Source organism: Piliocolobus tephrosceles, chromosome 11 (assembly GCF_002776525.5).
Source record: "Piliocolobus tephrosceles isolate RC106 chromosome 11, ASM277652v3, whole genome shotgun sequence".
Lineage (NCBI taxonomy): Eukaryota > Metazoa > Chordata > Mammalia > Primates > Cercopithecidae > Piliocolobus > Piliocolobus tephrosceles.
Genome location: NC_045444.1, coordinates 126,127,272 through 126,149,256, shown reverse-complemented (window position 1 = coordinate 126,149,256; position 21,985 = coordinate 126,127,272). Strand labels below are relative to the sequence as shown.

At 45.6% G+C, this 21,985-nt stretch overlaps 2 protein-coding genes across 6 annotated transcripts in view; both read left to right on the top strand.

Annotated features, from left to right (window-relative positions):
* Positions 1-485: 485 nt before the first annotated feature.
* Positions 486-1,486, top strand: LOC111553727 (olfactory receptor 6B2). The gene has a single exon (XM_023228698.1). The coding sequence runs from the start codon at positions 486-488 to the stop codon at positions 1,422-1,424; it is 939 nt and encodes a 312-aa protein (XP_023084466.1). The 3' UTR covers positions 1,425-1,486.
* A 5,024-nt stretch (positions 1,487-6,510) lies between these two features.
* The window catches only part of NDUFA10 (NADH:ubiquinone oxidoreductase subunit A10), a 64,510-nt gene continuing 49,035 nt past the window's right edge, over positions 6,511-21,985 (top strand). For all 5 annotated transcript variants that reach the window (XM_023228716.2, XM_023228712.2, XM_023228715.2 and 2 more), the window contains exons 1-6: positions 6,511-6,659; positions 9,512-9,680; positions 10,424-10,639; positions 13,116-13,202; positions 16,869-16,990; positions 19,814-19,893. In XM_023228716.2, coding sequence (XP_023084484.1) covers positions 6,585-6,659; positions 9,512-9,680; positions 10,424-10,639; positions 13,116-13,202; positions 16,869-16,990; positions 19,814-19,893 — 749 coding nt within the window. In that variant the 5' untranslated portion in view covers positions 6,511-6,584. The remainder of the gene's footprint in view (positions 6,660-9,511; positions 9,681-10,423; positions 10,640-13,115; positions 13,203-16,868; positions 16,991-19,813; positions 19,894-21,985) is intronic.

The window sequence follows — 21,985 nt, the reverse complement described above, 5'->3', positions numbered from 1 at the left end:
AATCAACCCTAAAACCGGGTGACAGGTCATATATCTAACAATTTAGAAAGAACACATCAGACTCAAACAATACACCCAGAAGCCTGGGGCAGTCTGGGCTCATCACCTGGAGGACACCAGACACCCTGTGGACTCCCTTCATGGTTATCAGGTCCCTTGGAGAAGTCCAGATGGTGAAAAATAGGACACAGTTTTGAGATGGATGAGGGAGACTGGTGGTGGCAGGCTCAGGAGGGTATTCCAGACCCAGTGTTAGAGGCTCTGAGACCTAGAATCTATATCATTGGAGGTTAACGCTTAACACACATCGGGGTGGGGAGCTGCTTTTGTTCCCCACCGGTGCTCTGGGGAACCGTGTGGTCTCTCTTTGCACCCAAACTCCCCATCCAAGTCCAGCTCCACTCTCTCTCTGCCCCAGAGGCCCTGCAGCCCTTTCCTCTTGCTCTTTGATGTTTTGCAGGCCCACAGCTCCCAAGCACAGAGGCATGAGGGGGGAGAATGTCACCAAGGTCAGCACCTTCATCCTGGTGGGCTTCCCCACGGCCCCGGGGCTGCAGTACCTGCTCTTCCTCCTCTTCCTGCTCACTTACCTCTTTGTCCTGGTGGAGAACCTGGCCATCATCCTGACTGTGTGGAGCAGCGCCTCCCTCCACGGGCCCGTGTACTACTTTCTGAGCTCCATGTCTTTCCTGGAGATCTGGTACGTGTCTGACATCACCCCCAAGATGCTGGAGGCCTTCCTCCTCCAGCGGAAACGCATCTCTTTTGTCGGGTGCATGACGCAGCTCTACTTCTTCAGCTCCCTGGTGTGCACCGAGTGTGTGCTTCTGGCCTCCATGGCCTATGACCGCCACGTGGCCGTCTGCCACCCGCTGCGCTACCACGTCCTTGTGACCCCGGGGCTGTGCCTCCAGCTGGTGGGCTTCTCCTTTGTGAGCGGCTTCACCATCTCCATAATCAAGGTCTATTTTATCTCCAGCGTCACGTTCTGTGGCTCCAACGCCTTGAACCACTTCTTTTGTGACATTTCCCCCATCCTCAAGCTGGCCTGCACGGACTTCTCCACTGCGGAGCTGGTGGATTTCATCCTGGCCTTCATCATCCTGGTGCTTCCGCTCCTGGCCACCGTGCTGTCATATGGGCACATCACCCTGGCTGTCCTGCGCATCCCCTCGGCCACCAGCCGCTGGAAAGCCTTCTCCACTTGCGCCTCTCACCTCACCGTGGTCACCATCTTCTACATGGCTATGATTTTCACGTATGTCCGGCCCCAAGCCATTGATTCCCGGAGCTCCAACAAGCTCATCTCTGCCGTGTACACTGTCGTCACGCCAATAATTAACCCGTTGATCTACTGCCTGAGGAACAAGGAATTTAAGGACGAATTGCAAAAGGCCTTGGGCTTGGGTCAAACTTCATACTAAGACAACTAAATGTCCTAGGGTAAAAATGTGTAGCGATGAAACAACATTGTATACGGCACTTTGTGCTCTTTAAATTAATTTTTAAGTGAAATTTAACAAACCTACAGAACTGTGCATAAGTAATAAGCCTTCATCTGCATATGTTTTCACAAAAGGACCATGCTCATGGAACCAGCTCCCAGATCAAGAACTAGAAGCTGCCTTCATACCCTCTCCCAGTCATTATCCCTCCATGAGAAGCACTATCCTGACTTCCAAAACCAGATGCTGGCATTGGTGTTTTTGAGGGGTTTATGCATAAAGTATGCACCCTGTTATGTTCAGCTTCTTTCATTCACTGTGCTGCCTGAGCGAATCCTTGATGTTTTTGCATGTAACAACAATTCATGCATTCTCATTGCTGTCCGATATTCATAATTCACAATACATTTATACTGCATAGTACATAAAGCATAATATGTTTATACTGGATAATACATATACTGGGATAATGCATATACTGTATTATGTATTATGTATCCATAATACATTATGCTGGGAGAAACTCTGTCCCGCCTCTCCCAGCAGGCATGAGCCACTGTGCTTGGCCACAATTTATGTATCTAAATATAGAAAAGGTAAGTAAAAATGTAGTCTCATAATCTTATGGGACCACCATCTTATATGCTGTTCGGTTCATCATTCACCAGATGTCGTTATGTGGTGCGCTACTGTGTCAGCTGAGGATATTTGTGCTGGCTTATTTCTGGATCCTCTGTTCTGTTGAATTGATGTCTGTATCTATCAATATCACACCCTCCGTCCACGCTGCACAGTCTTGATTGACATGATTATGTAGTAAATCTTAACACCGGAAGAGTGACTCCTCCCACTTTATTACTGTGTTTCAAAATTCTTGTGACTATTGTAGGGCCTTTACATTTTTATACAAATTTTATAGTAAGCCTGTCTATGCCTACAAGAAAACCTTGCTGAGATTTTGCTAGAAATTCCATTAAAACTAAAAATCAATTTGGGAAGAACTGACTTCATGACTCTGTTGAGTCTTTCAATCCATGAACATAGTAAGCCCCTCCGATTACTGAGATCTTCTTCATTGTTTTTTTTTTCCTCCACTTTTTAAAAATTATTATTATTATACTTTAAGTTCTAGGGCACATGTGCATAACGTGCAGGTTTGTTACATATGTATACTTGTGCCATGTTGGTGTGTTGCACCCATCAACTCGTCAGCACCCATCAATTCATCATTTATATCAGGTATAACTCCCAATGCAATCCCTCCCCCCTCCCCCTTCCCCATGATAGGCCCCAGTGTGTGATGTTCCCCTTCCCGAGTCCAAGTGATCTCATTGTTCAGTTCCCACCTATGAGTGAGAACATGCGGCGTTTGGTTTTCTGTTCTTGCGATAGTTTGCTGAGAATGATGGTTTCCAGCTGCATCCATGTCCCTACAAAGGACACAAACTCATCCTTTTTTATGGCTGCATAGTATTCCATGGTGTATATGTGCCACATTTTCTTAATCCAGTCTGTCACTGATGGACATTTGGGTTGATTCCAAGTCTTTGCTATTGTGAATAGTGCCGCAATAAACATACGTGTGCATGTATCTTTATAGCAGCATGATTTATAATCCTTTGGGTATATACCCAGTAATTCCTTCATTGTTTTAATCAGTGTTTTGTATTTTTTAGTATGCAGATTCTGTGTATGTGTTGCTGGATTTAGACCTAAATATTATATTTTCTTTGAAGCAACTGTAAATGGTATTCCATCTTTTATTTCAGTTTCCATCTGTTTGTTGTTAGTATATAGGATGCAGTTGATTTTCATGTGTTGACGTTTCAGCCTGCAAACTTGCTGCGCTCACTCATTAGTTCTAGGAATTGTTTGTAGATTCCTTTGGGTTTTCTATGTGAACAGTCATGTCAACTAAAAATAGAGTTTTATTTCTTCCTTTCTGATCTGTATGAATTTTAATTTTTGCCTTATTGCATAGCCTATTACCAGAACTTCCAGTGCTCAGTTGAATAAGAGTGGGCAGAGCAGAAATCCTTGCCTTGTTTCCTACTTGGAAGGCAAGGACTCAGTCTTTCATGATTAAGTACAATGATGCAGAGTTTTCGTGCATGTGCTTATCAAGTTGAAGCAGTTTGCTGAGAGCAGTTTTTGTTTTTACCACAAATGAGTATTTAGTTTTGTCCTTATTTGCTGAGAGCAGTTTTATTTGCTCAGAGCAGTTTTTGTTTTTACCATAAATGAGTATTTAGTTTCGTCAAGTGATGCAAAAAACTGCATCAGGCAATTTGGTCATAGATTTTTTTCTTTCACCTGCTGATAAGGTGTATTACATTGGTTGATTTTCAAATACCAGATTAGCCTTGCATCTTTTGAATAAATCACCTTGGGTTGTGGTGTATTATTCATTTCATATAGTGTTGGATTCAATTTGCTAACATTTTGTTAACGATTTTTGTGTCTATGTTCATGAGAGATAGTAGTCTATTGGGGTTTGAAGTTATTTTCATCCTGTCTTTGTATGGTTTTGATATCACAAAACAAGTGGAAAAGCATTCCCTCTTCTGTTTTCTGGAGAAATTGTATAAAGTTGTTTAAACATTTGCTAAAATTCTCCAGTGAGATTATCTGGAACCGGGAATCTTCTCTGGCGGGGGGTGGGAAGTGGGTTGTGTGTTAAAATCACAGATTCAGCTTCTTTAATGGGTACAGGACTGTTCAGCTTAACAAATAATGAACAGATTAGGGCTCATGTCTGCTGTTTTTTGTCTTGTTTCCTTTGCTTTTTTTTTTTTTTTTTTTACATCTTTCAATGGATACAGTACTTTTTTTAAGAATTCAATCTTGATTTACTGATAATGCCTTGGGAAACATCATTAGGTATAGTTTCTGTAGTGGTTGCTCTAGGTATCACAGCATGCAGATGTAACTTCTCACAACCTATTTGCGTGGATGTTTTACGGCTTCAAGGGGAGTATCACAGAATTCTTTCATGTAGGTGCTTTCACCCTCCCCATTTTTTATATGGTGATGGTCTTATTTCCTGTATGTGCAGTAAGCACTACATCGACGATGTTACGATTTTTGTTTTAACCATCAAATATAATTTTAAAAACTCAGTGAGGGATCGTTTACTATATTTTTCTATTTTACCTATTTCTGTTGTTCTTCCTTCCTTCCGAAGGCCCCAGCGTTCTTGTGTTATTTTGTTTGAAAGCTTCCTTTAGCCAAACTTTAAAGGGGGGAAGAGTTCACTGGAAACAAAGTCTCTTAGATTTTTCATCACCTGAGAATGCCTTCGTTTCTCTCATCCCCCCCACCCACCAAAGAATGGTTTTACTGGGTGTAGGATTTGCTGCCCAGCGGGGCTCCTTGCTCCTCTGGATTGACGAGCCCTCCACCACCACCAGGTGAGCCAGGCACCATCAACCAGAAGCCCCGCCTTCATGGATTTTGTCTCCTTCAGTCCTGAGGCCCTGGAATCCAGCTCCCGATGAGTATGTCCAGGGAGAAGGCAGTGTGAGAAGTGCCTGACACGGGGAGCCAATTTCCGAAATATAATGGTAAGACATAATACCATGTGTTCAAAAGAAGCTTTAGGACAGTGATGTCCGGTAATTATTTAATTTTATATTGTTTCCTATGGTGATCTCTCTCGTTTTCTTATACCATCAGTAAAAGGTGAAACACTAGAATCTTGCCTTAGAAAGTAAGATAAAGGCGTGTCTTCACCTGGGGTGAAGCTGGGAAAGACAACTGGACGACCGGAGGCGAGATGTGGCTAGGACGGATAATGATCGAGATGAGAAAAATCTGAAAACGCTCCCCCCATCCCCCATTCATTTCCCAGAATTCTCAGAAACACCGAAAAAGATGCTGGGCTTTCTAGAGATAGGGAGATGTGGAGAGAGGCCTTGAGTCCTTCTATTTGAATATTATAAGCTGTGACTCAGTGGGGCTGGAGGATTCAGGGCTATCTGGTTACACCCTCCAGTTGTATGTGTGTTCATATAACTTTCTTCGTGGCATATGTGGTGTCAGGAGCTTTGCATGGGGCTGGGGACACAGCGAAGGATGTGGACGTGGTCCCTGCTCACGGAAAATGTAGTCTTAGAACAGTATTTCTCTCATGTGGACTATTTGCATCAGAATTAGTTGGAAGCTTGTTAAATGGATTTCAGGGTCCCTGCAGGATCTGAAAACCTCCTGCGTTGGGGACGGGGAATCCGGGTTTCTGACAAAAAGCAATTCTTCAATTACGGAAACATCCATAGAACCGGCCTTAGTTTACACAGCCGCATTCCCACTGTTTTACAATCGCATGATCATTTCTGAAAAGTTGAAAACAAAGTTAAAGAATATTTAAGGGGTTAAGAACAAAAAGCCCGAGGAACACAAAAGATTATAAAAACCCTTCCAAACAGCAGGCGTACTTGGAAGGAAACCTCACACGCAAGGTTCCTACCTGGAGCCCAGAACCCAGGTCCTGACGGGAGCACAGGTTTAAGAAATGGACTTGGAGCGTGTGCTTTTCCGTTTGTTTTCTACTCTACTCAGTGTGTTCACAGCAGGTCTCCTGGATGAGACCACTTAGCCTTCACCTCCAGAGGCGACCCAGGCCGTCCTTGCCAGATCCCGGACTGGCGCCCCGCGGCAGAGGTTCCACCCCGTTCCTCCGCTCCTCGCCCCCCTCTCCACCTTTCCCTCCCCAGCTAGAACGTTCTGAGAGCTAGGAACGTTCTCCAGGAGATGGCTTTCACGTCCACACCGCGCCTGCGGGATTCTGGGACACGGGGAGCACAGGACCCTGGGAAGAGACGCAGAGGTCGCTCCATGCCCGGGGCTGCCTCAGCTCTCCCGACACTGCAGCAACTCAGAACCTAGGCAGGGGCCGGGCAGCGAACCTGCTGCTCCCACCCTCACCTCCAACCCCCACCTCTCAGCCCTCAGCCCAACCCGGAAGACCCCGGCAGCGCGCTGGCGATCTCCGCGGAAGCCCCCGAGGGCCTCGGCGCGGCACCGCCCCCACGCGCCGCTAGAAAGTTCCCGACAGGCGCCGCGGGCACCCCGGCCGTGACGTCACGGCAGCGCGCCGGCCGCGTCCCCTTGGGTCCTTGAGCCTGAGCTGACCGGGTAGCCATGGCCTTCCGGCTCCTGAAACTGGCCCAGAGGTCCGCGTCCGCCCGGGTCCTGGCGGCGGGCGCCCAGCGCGTGGTGAGCGGGCGGCGGCCAGCGGGGTGGGGGAGGGGGGCAGTTCCACATCTCACCCGGCCTCTGGCGGCGGCTCCCAGGGTCGCTCTCGGGGTGGGTTTGGGGGACCCCTCCTGCCTCCGGAATTGTTTGGTCTTTGGTCGTGGACAGACCTCGGGGGGCCACGAGCTTCTCCAGGCCATTTTATCTCAGCTTTAAGCAAAACGCTGGAGCGCGGAGGGGAGCCGCCCCGAGGCTGCCCTGATGCGGGAGGCCAGTGTGAAGGTGGCAGGCCGGGGGCACGCGCGCTTGTCATTCGATAATTCACGTAGCAGCCCTGTCAAGAGCCAATTAAAGGTCGGGCCCTGCTAGGGGCTGGGGTGATGCCATGTTGAGCAGAAACGGAGTCCAGTGCTTGTGTTCTCTTCCTTCTGCCTTTACTCTTACTGACTACTCATTTCTTAGCACTTTGCCCCTGCCTTCAGTGAAATTGTTTCATACATTTGTAACACAGTTGGATTGCTTTGTCATGTTCTGCTTTACATCCTGGGATCCTTCTACCTAATGAGTTTTCAAAAATGTGCATACATTGCATGCATTCTTTGTGCTATAAGGTTCTATGGATTTTTTCTTTGTGCTATAAGGTTCTATGGGTTCTGATAAGTGTATGATGGCATGTCTCCACCGTTATAGCTTCCTACAGAGTAGCTTCCCTGCCTTAAAAAATTCGCCTCTGCTTTACCCATTAAACCCTTCTTTTCCTCGAACCCCTGACAACCACAGATATCATTACCGTTTCCATAGTTGCCTTTTGTGGAATGTCATAGAATTATACAATATGTTGCCTTTTCAGACGCCTTGAATACTTGGAAGTATCTGTGTAAGATTCACTTATGTCTTCGTGGCTTGATAACTCATTTCTTTTTAATCACTGAATAATATCTCATTGCATGGATGTACTTCAGTTAATCCATTCAGCAATTGAAGGGCATCTTGGTTGCTTCAAGTTTTTGGCAATTATGAATAAAGCTGCTGTAATCATGTATGTGCAGATTGTTTCTGGAAATACATTTTTATATCAGTTGGGTAATACCTGGAAGAGTGATTACCGGATCATGTAGTAAGACTGGTTTTCTAAGCAGGTGCCGAGCCGTCTTCCAGAGTGACTGTGCCATTGGACTCCCACCAGCAGTGAAGGCTCTCCTTGCTGCTCTGCATGCTCGCCAGCATGCGGGGCTGTCGGTTACTTTGGATTGCTATCCATTCTGATAGATGCGTAGTGGTATCTTGTTTTAACTTTGGAATACCTCATGACATACAGTGTTCAGCTTCTTTTCATATGCTAGTTTGCTATCTGAGTTAATTTCATTTGCGAGAGGTGTTCACATCTTTTGCCCGTTTTTAAATTGGGTTGTCTGCTCGGCATTGTTTTGTAACTTGTTTCTTCCTTCCTCTTCAGTTATCACATAAATCAAGATCGAAAAATATCTTGATATTTTATATTCTCCTGTTTTATTTAAATTTCACAAAGAAGTATTTTAATATTTTTATATTTTCTTGAGTACTTAGTATTCCATAATATGGATATGCCTTAAATTTTTTTTAACTGTTTCTCCGTGGTCGGACATGTAAGGGTTTCTATTTGCATTTTTGATGTTCCATATCATTCTTCATTGAGCATCCTTATAGGTCAGTCTTATGTATATAGCCTTTGAATGGATTCCTAATGCTGTAGACCCAGTGTCCTCTGGGTCTCATTACCATTAGCAGTTTAGGATGGTACTCATTGTCTTGTCCTAACTCTGTGATCATTTTTAAAATTATTTCTCATTGTGATACATGAAAAACTAATGTTTCTTGTTGATAGTCTTTGTTTTTTTTTTGTAGCAAGATTGACCACTTTTTCATGTGGTTTTTAGCTGTATTTTATAATTTTAAAATAAGCTATGTGTTTTTATTCTTTGTTTTGCTTATTGTGCTGTACAATCTCTGTATATAGTAAGGCTATTATCCCATCATACGTGTTGAACTTTTTCAGTTTGTTTTACTTTTGGTTGTGTTTCTTTTCTTTTTTTGGAAGGATTGTTTTGGCTTTAGCGTGGAGAATAAGTTGGGATGCTGGAGACAGGAGTTAAAGCCTTTGCCTTATACATGAGAGGTGTGAAGATGTGTACAGAGTCAGCACGTAGCATAGGCAGGTGATGCAGTGTCCAGAGAGTTTGAAGAGTTAGGATTTTGTGCGTAATTCTGCAGTTGAAGGAAGGAGAAAGGTGTCACTGAAATTTACTCTCTTTTGCTTGTTAGGTAGTGGATATTCCCTGCTGTGAGGGAAAGCAGATTTGGGGGCTTTTCACCTTAGCTCTGTTACCTTCAGGTGCCTTCAGGACATCTAGGTGGAGCTGTTTAATAGGCAGTGGGGTAACTAGGTCAGGAGCTGGGAACAGAAGCTTAGATTAGGGAAATGTTTTTTATTCCCTTCCCTTCACTCCCAAGCTCCCCTCCATCCCTGTCTTTCTTCCTTTTGTCCGTCCGTCTGTCTGTCCATCCATCCACCCATTCATCCATCCACCCTTCCCTCCTTCCCTCCAATTTTTATTGAACATAGTAAACATATTTAATAAAAATTTCAGACACTGTTCCAGGGCCTGAGGATTTAGCAGTGAACAAACAGACAATATATCTGCCCTTAACGAAACTTGCATGTGCAGAGTGGCGGGGGATGGACAGCTAATTAAACAAATTAATAGGCAATAAAGATGTAGATGTTGGCATTTTTATCACCAAGAAGTTTCTCAGTATTTTTACCTAACAATTGCTAATGCCTACAGGAACCAGAGTGGTCACAACGTGCTGCTGTGTGATTTTGTGTTTTTCAGAGAGGAATTCATAGCAGTGTGCAGTGCAAGCTGCGCTATGGAATGTGGCATTTCCTATTTGGGGATAAAATAAGCGAAAGACTGACAGAGCACAGCAGGGTGATAACTGTAGATGGCAATATATGTACCGGAAAAGGCAGACTTGCAAAAGAAGTAGCAGAGAAACTAGGTATGATTTTATGTTATACAGAATGGTATCTTTTTCTCAGATATCTGGTTGCTTATTTCACTGGTGTTTCTTCAATATTAATATTCAATAATATTAAATATTTAATAATTGGACCCAAGGTGGGTATTTCACATTTTTTGTTTATTGAAAAAGCTGTTTTATAAAACAAAACAAGAAAAAGCTGTTTTTATCTTTTGTGGTTGGAAAATTTGTAAAAATCCATGCTGGTTGTCAGTTTGAATTGGAATTTTATGTGGACAGTGTAAGCAGGGCACTTCCACGTAAACTGTTGTGTTTGAACTTTGCGACAGCCTCTGAAATAGAGCTGAGGATGGTATTCACTCACAGATGGGTATACTCCTAAGCGAGTGGATGCCACATGGCTGGTTAGAGCCCCTTCCCGACTCCTGGTGCAGCTGTGTGTCCCTTGTACCTTTCTGTAGCACCTGCATGACAGCAGCTGCCTGCTAGAGGGGGCTCCTGTGGTTACAGGGAGCAGTCCCTCCAGGAGGAACCTGGATAAGGGCACGGTGCAAGCTCCTTCGCTCACATGCTTGCTCGTATATGTTGTGTGTTCCCTTCATACATGATGAAACCCAGGCATGAAGGTGACTTTCTCTAGGTCTTTGGCGCCATCCCTGGTGGTGTTTTTCGGGCGGGCTGTGTGTTTTGGCTAGGCCACACTGCTCCCTGCGGGAAGTGAGTGATGTACATGAGACTGCATCGATTGTTTCTCTTTTCAGGCTTCAAGCACTTTCCCGAAGCAGGGATTCATTATGCAGACAGTACCACAGGAGATGGGAAGCCCCTTGCCATAGACTATAGTGGCAATCTTAGTTTGGAGAAATTTTATGATGATCCGAGAAGCAATGATGGCCACAGTTACCGCCTGCAGTCCTGGTTGTACAGCAGTCGCCTCCTGCAGTACTCGGATGCCTTGGAGCACTTGCTGACCACAGGTGCAGTATTTCTGGGCAGTTAGACTTGTTCTGTGCTTGAATGCTATTCTGAAATTCAGCCACGTTAAATTGCCACTGAGTCGAGCTTTCCTTTAAGGGTGTTTGATGAGGTAAGCTCTGTCTTTCCAACAAGATCATGAATTTCTTGAGATTGTGTTATTTTTGCTTCAGAATTAATTTAATGCTATTTCACTGTGGATACTGGAGTAAGATTTATGGATTGTATAGAATTCTCAAGGCACTGCTTTAAGCTTCTATACTTACCTATTCATTTATATATGAAATGTGTCAAAACAAAGGGGAAAAGAGCACAGAAGTGTCCAGGAGGAAATGGGATCACACTTATGAAGATTGTGCATGTGTCATACAGAGATGTGGATGCCAACAAAATAGGGTTGTTCTGGAGGGCCCAGAGATAGGCTGGAATTCACCATAAAGCCACAAGGTAGACGTTAACCTTGATAAGATGACGGGGGGAGGGAGAACACACAGAGTCCCATAGGCCAGTGCAGGAGGGGAGGATGCTTCCCTTGAAGATGTCCAAACAGGAAGGAAATGGGCAGGAGCTGTGTACTGGGGACCCTGGGAGACGGAGACGGGGATCAGAAAGTGGAGCTGTGTACTGGGGAGCTGAGGAGACGGAGACGGGGATCAGAAAGTGGAGCTGTGTACTGGGGAGCCTGGGAGACGGAGACGGGGACCAGAAAGTGGAGCTGTGTACTGGGGAGCTGAGGAGACGGAGACGGGGATCAGAAAGTGGAGCTGTGTACTGGGGAGCTGAGGAGACGGAGACGGGGATCAGTAAGTGGAGCTGTGTACTGGGGAGCCTGGGAGACGGAGACGGGGATCAGAAAGTATAGTTAGGAGAGGAAGGGAATGTGGATGAAAGGGCAGGAACATGGACTACTTGTGTGCAGAACGAGGTTAGGGTCCAGCCAGGGGCGACTGTAATCATCCTGGGAATCAGCAGTGCATGCTAGGCATCCTGAGCGTTGGACCGCAGATGCGCTGCCGAGTAGTGGTCGGAGCTACCGTGCCACGGCAGTCCTGAATTCACAGGTGGCAGCAAAGGGCACATCTGTGTGCAGAGACAGGGAGCTGGGTGGGTTCTTGGGGCCTGTGTGTCTGTTTTAGATTGCAGTGCTTGCCACGCTTATCGATCGGCAATGCCTCTCATGAGCTTCTCACACACAAGCTCAGCTCCCACTAGGGTTGGCTTCGTGGGGTCTGAGCTGTGAGAACAAGAATGTGGTTTTCACCAAGCGTGGCCGGCTGACAGGGCTCCTTCTCAGAGCTGTGCTCAGGAGCCGCTGCCTGTGCTCCTTCAGGTCTCCACGGATGCAGTGTGTGTCCATGACACGTAGCTACACAGTGGTACAGTGGTGGAGTTATTGTCTTGCTTTTTCAACATTTTATTAGTGATTCTTTTTTTTTTATATGAACGTAAGCCCTGATCTTAGTTAGCGTTACTCCTAAGAAAACAATGTGGTCTGCTGTTTCTGTTTTGAGGTGCTTTACCAGGAGCCAATCCAGGAGCAGATGTCGTAGCATGGACTTATGCTGACATCCAGGCGTACTCCACGTTCTTTTTGAAGCATTCTTCAACCCTGTCTTCTGACTATTCATGTCTTAAAATGAAAAAGAAACATTTTACTTGTTAAATGAAACCTTGCTTTTTTGTGTGCTATAGTAACCTATTTCCCATTTAGAAAAAAAAGGTACAGCTTGCTCCCATCTCAGCGTTGCTGGGGCACATTGGCGCTGGGTTAATGTATTCATTAAATATTTAGTGCATGACTGCTGTGTGCCAGACCCATTCTGGGAGCTAAGGGTGCCACAGGGAGGGAAGCCTGTGTTTTAGTAGGGGGATGAAGACTCGTTGTGGAAACAAGAATGTCTTGTCCCAAGTGAGTGGTGGGTGCTCTGAGGAAGGCGGCCACGGGGAGAGGCTGGGTAGGAAGATGAGGGGAAGCCTCTGCCCAGACACAGCAGGGTTGACCACAGGGAGGCTGGCTGGGAACCTGGGGACTAGTGCTCTGAGCTGCGCCAGTGTCCGATGGGGCTGCTGTGATAGTAACACAGCCAGTGAGGCTGGGAGTGGACGGAGCTGAGGTTGAGAAGTAGCCCAGCATTGGTAGACCTGACTGGAATGGTGGGGGCAGGAAGCAGGATGGGGGTGGACACTGTAGGGATGGAATACATTATTTAAAAACGAAGCACTTTTTGTATTAACTGGATGCTTTCTGTTACAGCTGACTGAATGAAACAATGTTACATTGCTCAGAACTGAAAAGACAATTTCAGTTTTTAAAAATGACTTCCCACTTTTAAATATGTATATGTTCTTTTCACTGTTTTGGTGTGGAAATGGAATTGTAAATGACTGTTATTTTCTTTTTTCTGAAATGCAGTGATCAGTTGACAGTGCTATGCTCTGTGTCTGATTTTCAGTTTCTGTTTGCCTGTTTTTAAACAGGACAAGGTGTTGTATTGGAGCGCTCCATCTTCAGTGACTTTGTGTTCCTGGACGCGATGTACAACCAGGGATTCATCCGAAAGCAGTGTGAGTCAGGGTTGCAGACAGGCTTCTGGGTGTGTGCTGTGTCTTTGCAAGGCTGTAATAGACTCACCTTGCACTTACTGTGTTTATGAATGTCTGTTGATGAATTAATGCCATTACCCACTGGAAAAAGGGACTTCCTAAGGTGTCTTCCACCCTTTCTCCCTCCTAAAATAGGTGTCTTTTGTGCTATCATGTCTCCCTGTGAAAGCAGATTGGAGCCCGGGCCCTCAAACACACACAGCTTAAACTGCAGCCCCCACAGCCTCCTGTTAGAACCTGCCCCGCTCTCAGCCTGCCCTAGCAATACCTAGGCTGTAGCTCTAATTGTAATAAATGCTCCAGTTTCTAGTGTATAATTTTGATGAATTGGGATGTTGGCCCTGCCAGTTGCCGGCATCATCACAGTCCTTCCCTCTGACACGTTTCCATTTTTCAGGACAGTAGCTTTGTGTTGCTGTATTGGGGAAGGTCTGACAAGTGGCAAATGGAAAGGAACAAAGACCACATGGTTTGAAGCAGGCTGACCTTGAGGAGTCAGGGTGGGGTTGGGGTGTCTGTGACTAGGACTCTGTTGGGTGGTGTGTTGAACAGGCCTGGTGGACAGTCTGACGGCGTTTTCATCTGTAGACTGAGGTGGCTGGAGCCAGTGGAAAGCTGGAATCTAGGAGCTCAGAGGAAGTACTATTGGTTAGTGAGTGAAAGAGGAGGCCAGAGCAAGCCAGGTGACGATTCTGCGGAGGAGACGCCTGCTCCTGGCTGCCCGTGTGTCCTGGTGGTGTGGGTACTCCACCTGTGAGCCTGCCGCCCGCAACAGCACTGCAAGCCCTTGCTTCTGATAGGGGCTGATCCTCCCTGGGTCTGCTGAGCAGCGGGTCGGGTCACCAGCAGGTGTTTCTGCAGTGCCTATGGAGTGCCAGGCTCTCTTAGGTGCTCGGGATGTGAATATGAAGAAACGTAAGACAAGGCTCCCACAGGCCCGGGGTTGGGGGCTGTTGAACCAGCGGAGATGGTTAATTGCAATCAAGTGTACTTAGCAGCTCCTGAGCATTACTCCTGGCTGCTCTGGGAGCACATAGGAGAAATGTGTAACCAGCTGGGAGATGGGATAGTGTCAGGGACAGCTGTTTTGACGAATGGCCTGTCATCTGTAGCACAGCAGGAGTGAGAGAGGTGTGGGGATGGTGGAGAAGCCCACGTGTGCCACAGGCTGGTGGCGGTGTCCTGTAGTGAGGGCTGGGTGCTGGGGGAGAATGATGCTGGCTGAGGCTGCACGAGGAAGGAGCTGCGCCTTGGCGAGGATGCTGGCTTCTGTCCTGAAACTAGTGAGGGACCACTGGAGGGTCTTTAACATAGCAGAGGTGGTTAGATGTGAGTTTTGAATGGTTGCAGGCCTTCGTCTGAAGGATGCGTTTGGTGAGGAGAGACGGAAGTGGAAGGAGCCTATCTGGGAGGAAATCGGGGTGGGACAGGCGTGCCCAGCAGGGAGGCTGTGCTGGGCAATGGGAGTGGCTGCTCAGGAGGGACCTGGGCAGGCCTGGGTGGGTGGCTTCCTGCGTGCACAGTGGGGAGTGGCGTGGACCTGCCCTGGCCGGTGGGCCGCTAAGGGGGGACGCACGGGGCAGTGGACCGCGGTGGCTTCATGTTTGGGTAGGTCGGATTCCTGAGTGTCAGGTTCCCATGGCAAGGTGGCAGGAGACACCTGTTGGCATCTGCTGAGTGTCTGCTGAAGTCTGAGGACTGCCCTGGGCTGGAGGTAGTCTGCGGGCCTTGGGGGTCCAGCACTGACCATGGGCATGCTTATCTTGGGAAAGCCCAAGTAGTGATGAGGGAGGGCTGAGACCAGATCCTTGGGGGACCGTTTCTGGGGAGATGAGACCCCCCTGACGGATGGAAGCTGAATGATCAGAGGTGCACAGGAGGAAGCAGAGGGGATGTAGGGAGGGTTGGTTGTTGGTGTCACCTGTGTTGTAACTGTGATGAGAACTGGGAAGTGACTGTCACGTTTCACCTTGTGGGGGCTGGTGACGTTAGCCAGAGTCGTTTCATTGCTGGGCTGGGGGAAAGCAGATCATGTTGGCTAAAGGACAGGTGGCATAGAGCAAGGTGGGAACCACCTGAGAAGTGAGTGTATCAACAGGAGTAAGGGTGAGGGCGGGAAGGAAGGTGAGAGCAGAGACTTGATGAAGGAAAGTTTCACCTCAGCAGCAGGAGAGCCCAGCCTGCTACCGGCCCAGCAGTCAGGAAGCAGCCCTGAGGCCCTGTGTGCGCTGCCTGGCTGCGGGTTTGTGTCTCGATGCTCAGGTGAACGGTGCTCCGCTGGCAGCCTCCGTCCTTCGCTTTGTCACACCTCCTCCTGGGTGGTCTTTTTCTTTAGCTCATGCCGTCCCTGACCATGAGCCAAGGCCCATCCCGTGATCGCCTCTAGAGCAGGTCACTAGGAATACTCACTGGAACTTTTTTTTAAATTTAATTTTAATTTACCTTTTAAAATTTTTATTTATTTATTTTGAGACTAGGTTAGGAGACTGGCTAATGTTTGTAGTTTTGGTAGAGATGGGATTTCACCATGCTGCTCAGGCTGGTCCTGAACTCCTGGGCTCCAGCGATCTGTGCCCACCTCGGCCTCCCAAAGTGCCAGGATGACAGGTGTGAGCCACTGTGCTCAGCCCATTTCCTCGAAATAACTGTCTTTCTGTGGACCCTAGCGTGGCCGTCTGTCACTTCTGGAAGGTTCCACATGTGAAAAGCTGCAGAGGGGATGGCTGCTCACCATGGCCTCTCCACATGCTCTGGCGTGCACTCTCTGCTGGCTTCCGGGAGGTCGGGTGTGCACGAGCACGTGCGGTGTAGAGTGTTCTGAGGAGCGGCAGGGTTCCCTTGGGTGGCATGGGCCCTGCGGGTGCCATCTGGATTATGCATTCTGTGTAGTGATCACTTTAGGAAAATTATTCCTCAGCCTTAGCTGCTTTCAATTTCATTTTGTCACTAAATCAGACTCAGTAGATACTTCTGTGCAACTGATTATGCTTACTGAACCGGGATAAATGTAGCTTGATTTTCAGCTGAGTTATTTGAAAAATAAAGTGTTTAAAGCTGTTTTTTGTTTCCTAGAGAGGACCAGACTCTTGTATCTATTGTTACTATGAAGAAACATAGTAGCAGGTGTACTGTATACCTGCAGGTATACGCTGCAGGTATATGGAATATATTTCAGTTCAAAGATCACTGAACTGTGACCTCCATCTTGCGTGAACTACGCCTTGCCTCAGAAGCAAAAGTGACCCCTTAAATATGGCTAAGATATGCTAAAGATCTGTCTTTTAGGATGATTAAGGTCACAGTTTAAATGCTGATATTTTACTTGTGTAAGTACCTTAATTTCTCTGGTCCTCAGACCTTTGGTTTGTAAATACAGTAGAGCCGAGAAGCCCTGTTTGCAGGGTTGTGGGCACCACAGCTGCTGTCTGCACATGCCCCGGGGCACCGGGAGCACAGTCGCATGCCATGTGTGTGGTCAGTGCTTAGAACTGTGACCGAGCTAGGGTCTGTAGATTGCTGCTTGGCTCTGAGAATTGCACGTATGTTTGCCCTTTTATTCGGGGGGAGCGTGTTTTAGAAACCTGTGTGGGGCTGGTAGGTGACGGTGCCATTTCTCTTGTGTGCCAGGTGTGGACCACTACAACGAGGTGAAGAACGTCACCGCCTGCGATTACCTGCCCCCGCACCTGGTGATCTACATCGATGTGCCTGTTCCAGAGGTCCAGAGGAGGATTCAGAAGAAAGGAGATGTAATGCAGTTTGAAACCAAAGGCCAGGCGTCTCCATTTTTCATGTAGATCAGCACTAAAAGCCCTGTGTTCATAGCACACTAATTCCCACCAGTCCTCACTAGGAGGGGTGACACACACCTTGGTCCCACCTGAGAGAGGGCATCTGCAGGGGTGGAGGGGAGACCCCAGGGCTTGGCCTGGTGCCACCGCCTGAGGACCTGCTGCCCACCAGTGTTCTGCGGTCCCACTGTGGTCCTTGAGTCCCCTCAGCTGTTTAAATTTTGGAGACTGGGGAGGGCCTCCTGGCAGAGCATCCTCCATCCCTCTGTCACGTACCTTTCTGTTCTGTGATGAGGTTTTTGTGTCCTATCGTTTTCTTTCACATTGAAAGCAATTTCTAATATCCCTCATCACTTCCATCTATTTAATGCATATCGTGCCTCTCCCCCTTTTTCTTACTGATTCCGGAACAGTAGAGCAGTGATCTCCACACACATCCATTTACTCTTTGTACAAAGTTTTCGTTGGATCTTAATCAGGTGGCCTGGAAACAATGCCTTTCGAAGTGACCCTGAGGCTGTGGGTAGCTCTGTTGGCGGCTTAATGGAGGATCCAGAGATGAAACAAGGACTGTCTTTGCCCTGTGGCGAGTTCTTGTTTAATACTGTGTTATTTTTTCCTGGAGGAGAATATGGTCTCCTTTTTGATACTGTGATGAAAATGCAGGACTTCCTGCCTGTTCCTCGCTCTGGTGCACATCCTCACTGCCGGAATTCTTGTAGGTGCTCAGGAAATACCTTTCTGGATGGTGTAAGGGCAACAGTAAAGCTCTGGTTATTTTTTGCTGCTCCTGAAAGATCCATGAGACTAACTTTCCTTCTCTCTGTTGCAACAGTAGAAACAGCAAGACATCTGTGTATGCCTTTCTATTGCCACTCTGGACCTGTTATTGTTTAAGCATATGCTTTTAAGTATGTTGTATAGTTAGACTTCTAGGAACCCTCCATCAAGTGGCAAAAGGAGGGAACTGCAAGTTCAAAATGTTTGTTTCTCAATGGAATAACTGGATACCTTTGCTTATTATGCTGACATTTATTGAGAAAAGCAAAGTTATATATTTAACATTCTCTAGGTAATTCTTTTGTTATCTGGGAAAACAGTATTTCAAAAATAATTCCGAGGTCCAAAGTAGAGCTGTCAACTTTTTAATTTTTCCAAGTAAAGTCTTTAATACTGTCACCAGCTAAAATTACCCCATTTTATAAAAGATGTTACATTATCAGTAAGTCTGTGTTCTTATTTTGATTTTTATTTCAATGCAGTCTGTGTCTCAGTATTGCAGCTTTTGGGAATAACTGATGGGAATATCCGAAAACCATTTCTAGATTGTAAGAAAACAGTCAAAGTGATCAATAACTACATGTTTTATCAGTTAACTTCAGGTCAGATTTCTGAGATGGTTGTGTTGTGTTGCATGTTATGGGCTTGTATTACACTAGAGTTTCTTTTATAATCAGTAAACGTTTAATCTTATTCTACTTGGAACATAGCTAATGATAGAGATTTAGAATCATATCACCTCTTTTATACTTTTGTTAATTTCACTCATTCCTCTAATACAGAGCACCTCCTATATGCAAGGCACCTGTGCCAGGCGCCTTGGAGGCTGCAAAGGTGAACAAAGATGGTCTCTGCTCAGACACCAAGTTCTTATTGGAAAATAGAACTCCCAATTACAGTCTTTCCCCCTTTTGACAGAGCAATGAAGTGCAACACTGCCTTTATCATCCTTTCCCTGTACCCCGTCTCATTATTGGAATTAATTACGTGTTCAGTAAATATTCTTTGAATGATAGTGTTTTTCTTACTTTGAACAGCTTTAGAGAGGTATAATTCATGCTTCATAAAATTCACCCATTTTAAGGGTACGATGGAATGATTTTTGGTAAATTTACCAAGTTGTTGCCACTCTTGCCGTAATCCAGTTTTAGAATGTTTTCATCATTTTGTAAGTTGAAACAGCTGGCTTGTTCATTTCTTTCTTCCTTCCTCTCTCCTGTAAATGTTGATTGAACATCCACTCTGTACCGGACCCTGGTGGTGCTGGGGACATATCAGTGAGCAGGGTGGGTGAGGTCCTCCCCGTGAGCTCGTGTGCTGATGGGGAGACCTACGGCAAACAAGGAGATACATAATAAATATGTCAAATAGAGGAAAATGACGTGAAGAAAATGAAACAGGCTGAGAAGATAGTGTGAAACTGTAAGGAGTTTTACATTTTAAAACTTGCTGCTCATAATTGAATTTTCAAGTTTCTGAAATTGGCATAGCGTATTTCAGATGATGAGGGAGGTGAGAGCTGTAGAAAGTGGGAGGAGTGGTTGCCGGGAGATGGGTGAGCGATGAAGGTGGAGAGCAAGTTGGAGAGATGCAGGGGGAGTCAGGGGACAAGAAGAGGGTGTGCCGAGGACAGGTGGCGGACAGATAGGCCGCTGCCCCCAATTTTTGGTGCTCTTTCTTTCCTACACTCAGGCATGAGGCAGTCAGGAAAGACAGGCGGTGCTGCTTGATAACAGGCTTCTTTCTTGCCCTGAGTACACATCTTAGAATGTGTGGAGAAAGTCACGCTGTGGGAGCACATGGGCAGGCTCAGGTGTTCACTCTCGTAGATGGAGAATGATTCTAGCTGATGTTGGGGCCCTTTGCTGTCACCCGACAGTCCCCACAGTGCCTGACGTGAGTGGTGAGAAAATAGTGCTCAGTGATTTGCATTTTATATATGCACAGGTCAAAGAAAATGAACTCTAAATGTTCCCGTTTGATTTTTCTGCTTCTGTTTAGCCACATGAAATGAAGATCACTTCTGCCTATCTGCAGGACATTGAGAATGCCTATAAGAAAACCTTCCTCCCTGAGATGAGGTGAGCCAAACGCACGACTGACTTACGGGACTAAAACTTCTTCGCCAGTCGTTTCTCAGGCTCCAGCAGCCCGGGCAGTGTTCTGTCTTATTTACTGCAGTGGATATTGTCTGAGATGTTTAATCTGATGTTTATAAATAAGAAAAACAGGAGACATTTCAGTTTGAGTTTTGTGGGGTTTATTGATTTGTTTGTTTTGGTTTTCTTATCAATACTTTTGCTTTGCTGTATTTCCGAAGTTTTTTGATGCTAGAAGTAAACCAAGCTCTATTCCATGACAGGTTTTACCATAGAGAACTTACGTATTTTTACTTCAGGTGTCAACTAAACATTCGTGTTTACCTAGAAGGATTGATTGGGAGTGTATTCATGGAGAAAATTCGTGAAAGATAACATTTTCTCTAGATGTTCTTCATTGATGTCCTTGAGAGATGTTTGGATTAGATGAAGGAAACACCACCAGACTGTCTTTCTTCCTTTTCCCGCTTTCTTTCTTTGTTGAAAGCACTCGGAAAATGTGGTTTCGCTCGTCCTGTGGCTTGTCATTCTGTGCTTCTGGGGTATATTCGTGTGTAAGAAGTGTCTGCCACACTCATTCAAGTCCAGTTAAACTCAGATTGTTTGAATAATGCTTGAATTGAAGATTTTTATACTATTTCTCACACATTTTAAAAACCTAAGCCTGTTTTGGTGCCTAAAAATCTCATGTTCTTGTTGTTTAAAATTTCAAAGTAACTGTGAAGTTGGAAATAAGGAAAGATATAGTAATTTTAGAAAAAAGTTTTATTTTTAAATTTGTTTTAGTTAAATACTGAATATTTACAATGAACAGCCTCAGAAGGTAATATTGTTAGACCGTAGGTAATTAATAAACAATAAAAAGTGAGTAAGAGAAATGTTTTTTTTAGCGAGTTTTTTCTGTACCATAAGTATTAACGTTTATGTCATCTCATCTCTGCTTGTTTGTGGTGAGCGTTTCTTTCTTAGGTGGTAAGAAGACAGGGTGGCCTTTGGCTTCCTTTTAACCTGTTCTACTGCCCTATTTCCAAGGCCACAATACCAAGGGAAGTATCTAGAGCCAACGTGAATAAACAGCATAAACAGAGAGAGTTGACCCTAGAGTTTCAGGCTCAAAAATTACTCTCGGAGATTTTCTGGCTTCAAAAACATCACTGAGAATGAGCTTTCTCATAAGTTCTCAAATGGAATTTCTCGCTATAGCATCAGCAAAATAATGGCTGGTTTCAGCCTGTGTACGGGGCGAGAGTTTCTTTTGCTTTGCCACCCTCGTAGACTCGTTAAGCCTCAGGCATTTATTTCTTACCACTTGGGCTTGCTGTGCTTTTAGCTCTTGTTTTAGGAACAGATACAGTCTCTGTTCATTGTTAAAGTAGATCTTACCTGACAGCTCAAGCCTGTGGATTGATGGGAGCCAGTTGATGTAGGGGTCGTTTGTCACACGTTGAGGAATGAGTACGAGATGTACTCTGTGAGGTATGCATTATTTTAAGTGTTGAATTGTAGACCAAGATCAAACTGCAGCTTTATGATGGGCTTGGATCTTAGAAGTTTTCTCTTAGAAATTCACTATGAAACTTGGCTGAAACTATTTAATGTAAAATTTCAAGAAACCTATAACGAGTTGTATTTTAAAATTTATTGGCCATTAGTGTTTTAGAATTCAGGAGTTATTTCCCGACAGAAACAATATTAGGTTTCCTGGGCTTGTATATTTAAACCATCGTTTAGTTAAATACTGAATATTTTTATTGTTAGATCTTAGGTTAGACCTTAGAAGACAATATTGTTCGATCATAGGTAATTAATGAACAGTAAAATCAGAGCTAAATAAGAGAACTGTTTTGTTTAGTTTTAATACTAGTGTTTGAAATAAAGCAGATCGACCTGACAAGATGATGGCTCCGTTGAAGTTCTGTGTCTCCTGTCTTCCCGTGAGCAGTTCCTCCTGTGTTAGCGCTTCTGTCTGTCACATGCTGATATATGGTGATGCTTCACTGTTTTTGTATGTGTTGCTTATGAATGCCTAAAGAGCATTGCAGCCTTTTTCAAAATATTTGTATTGTGGGATTTT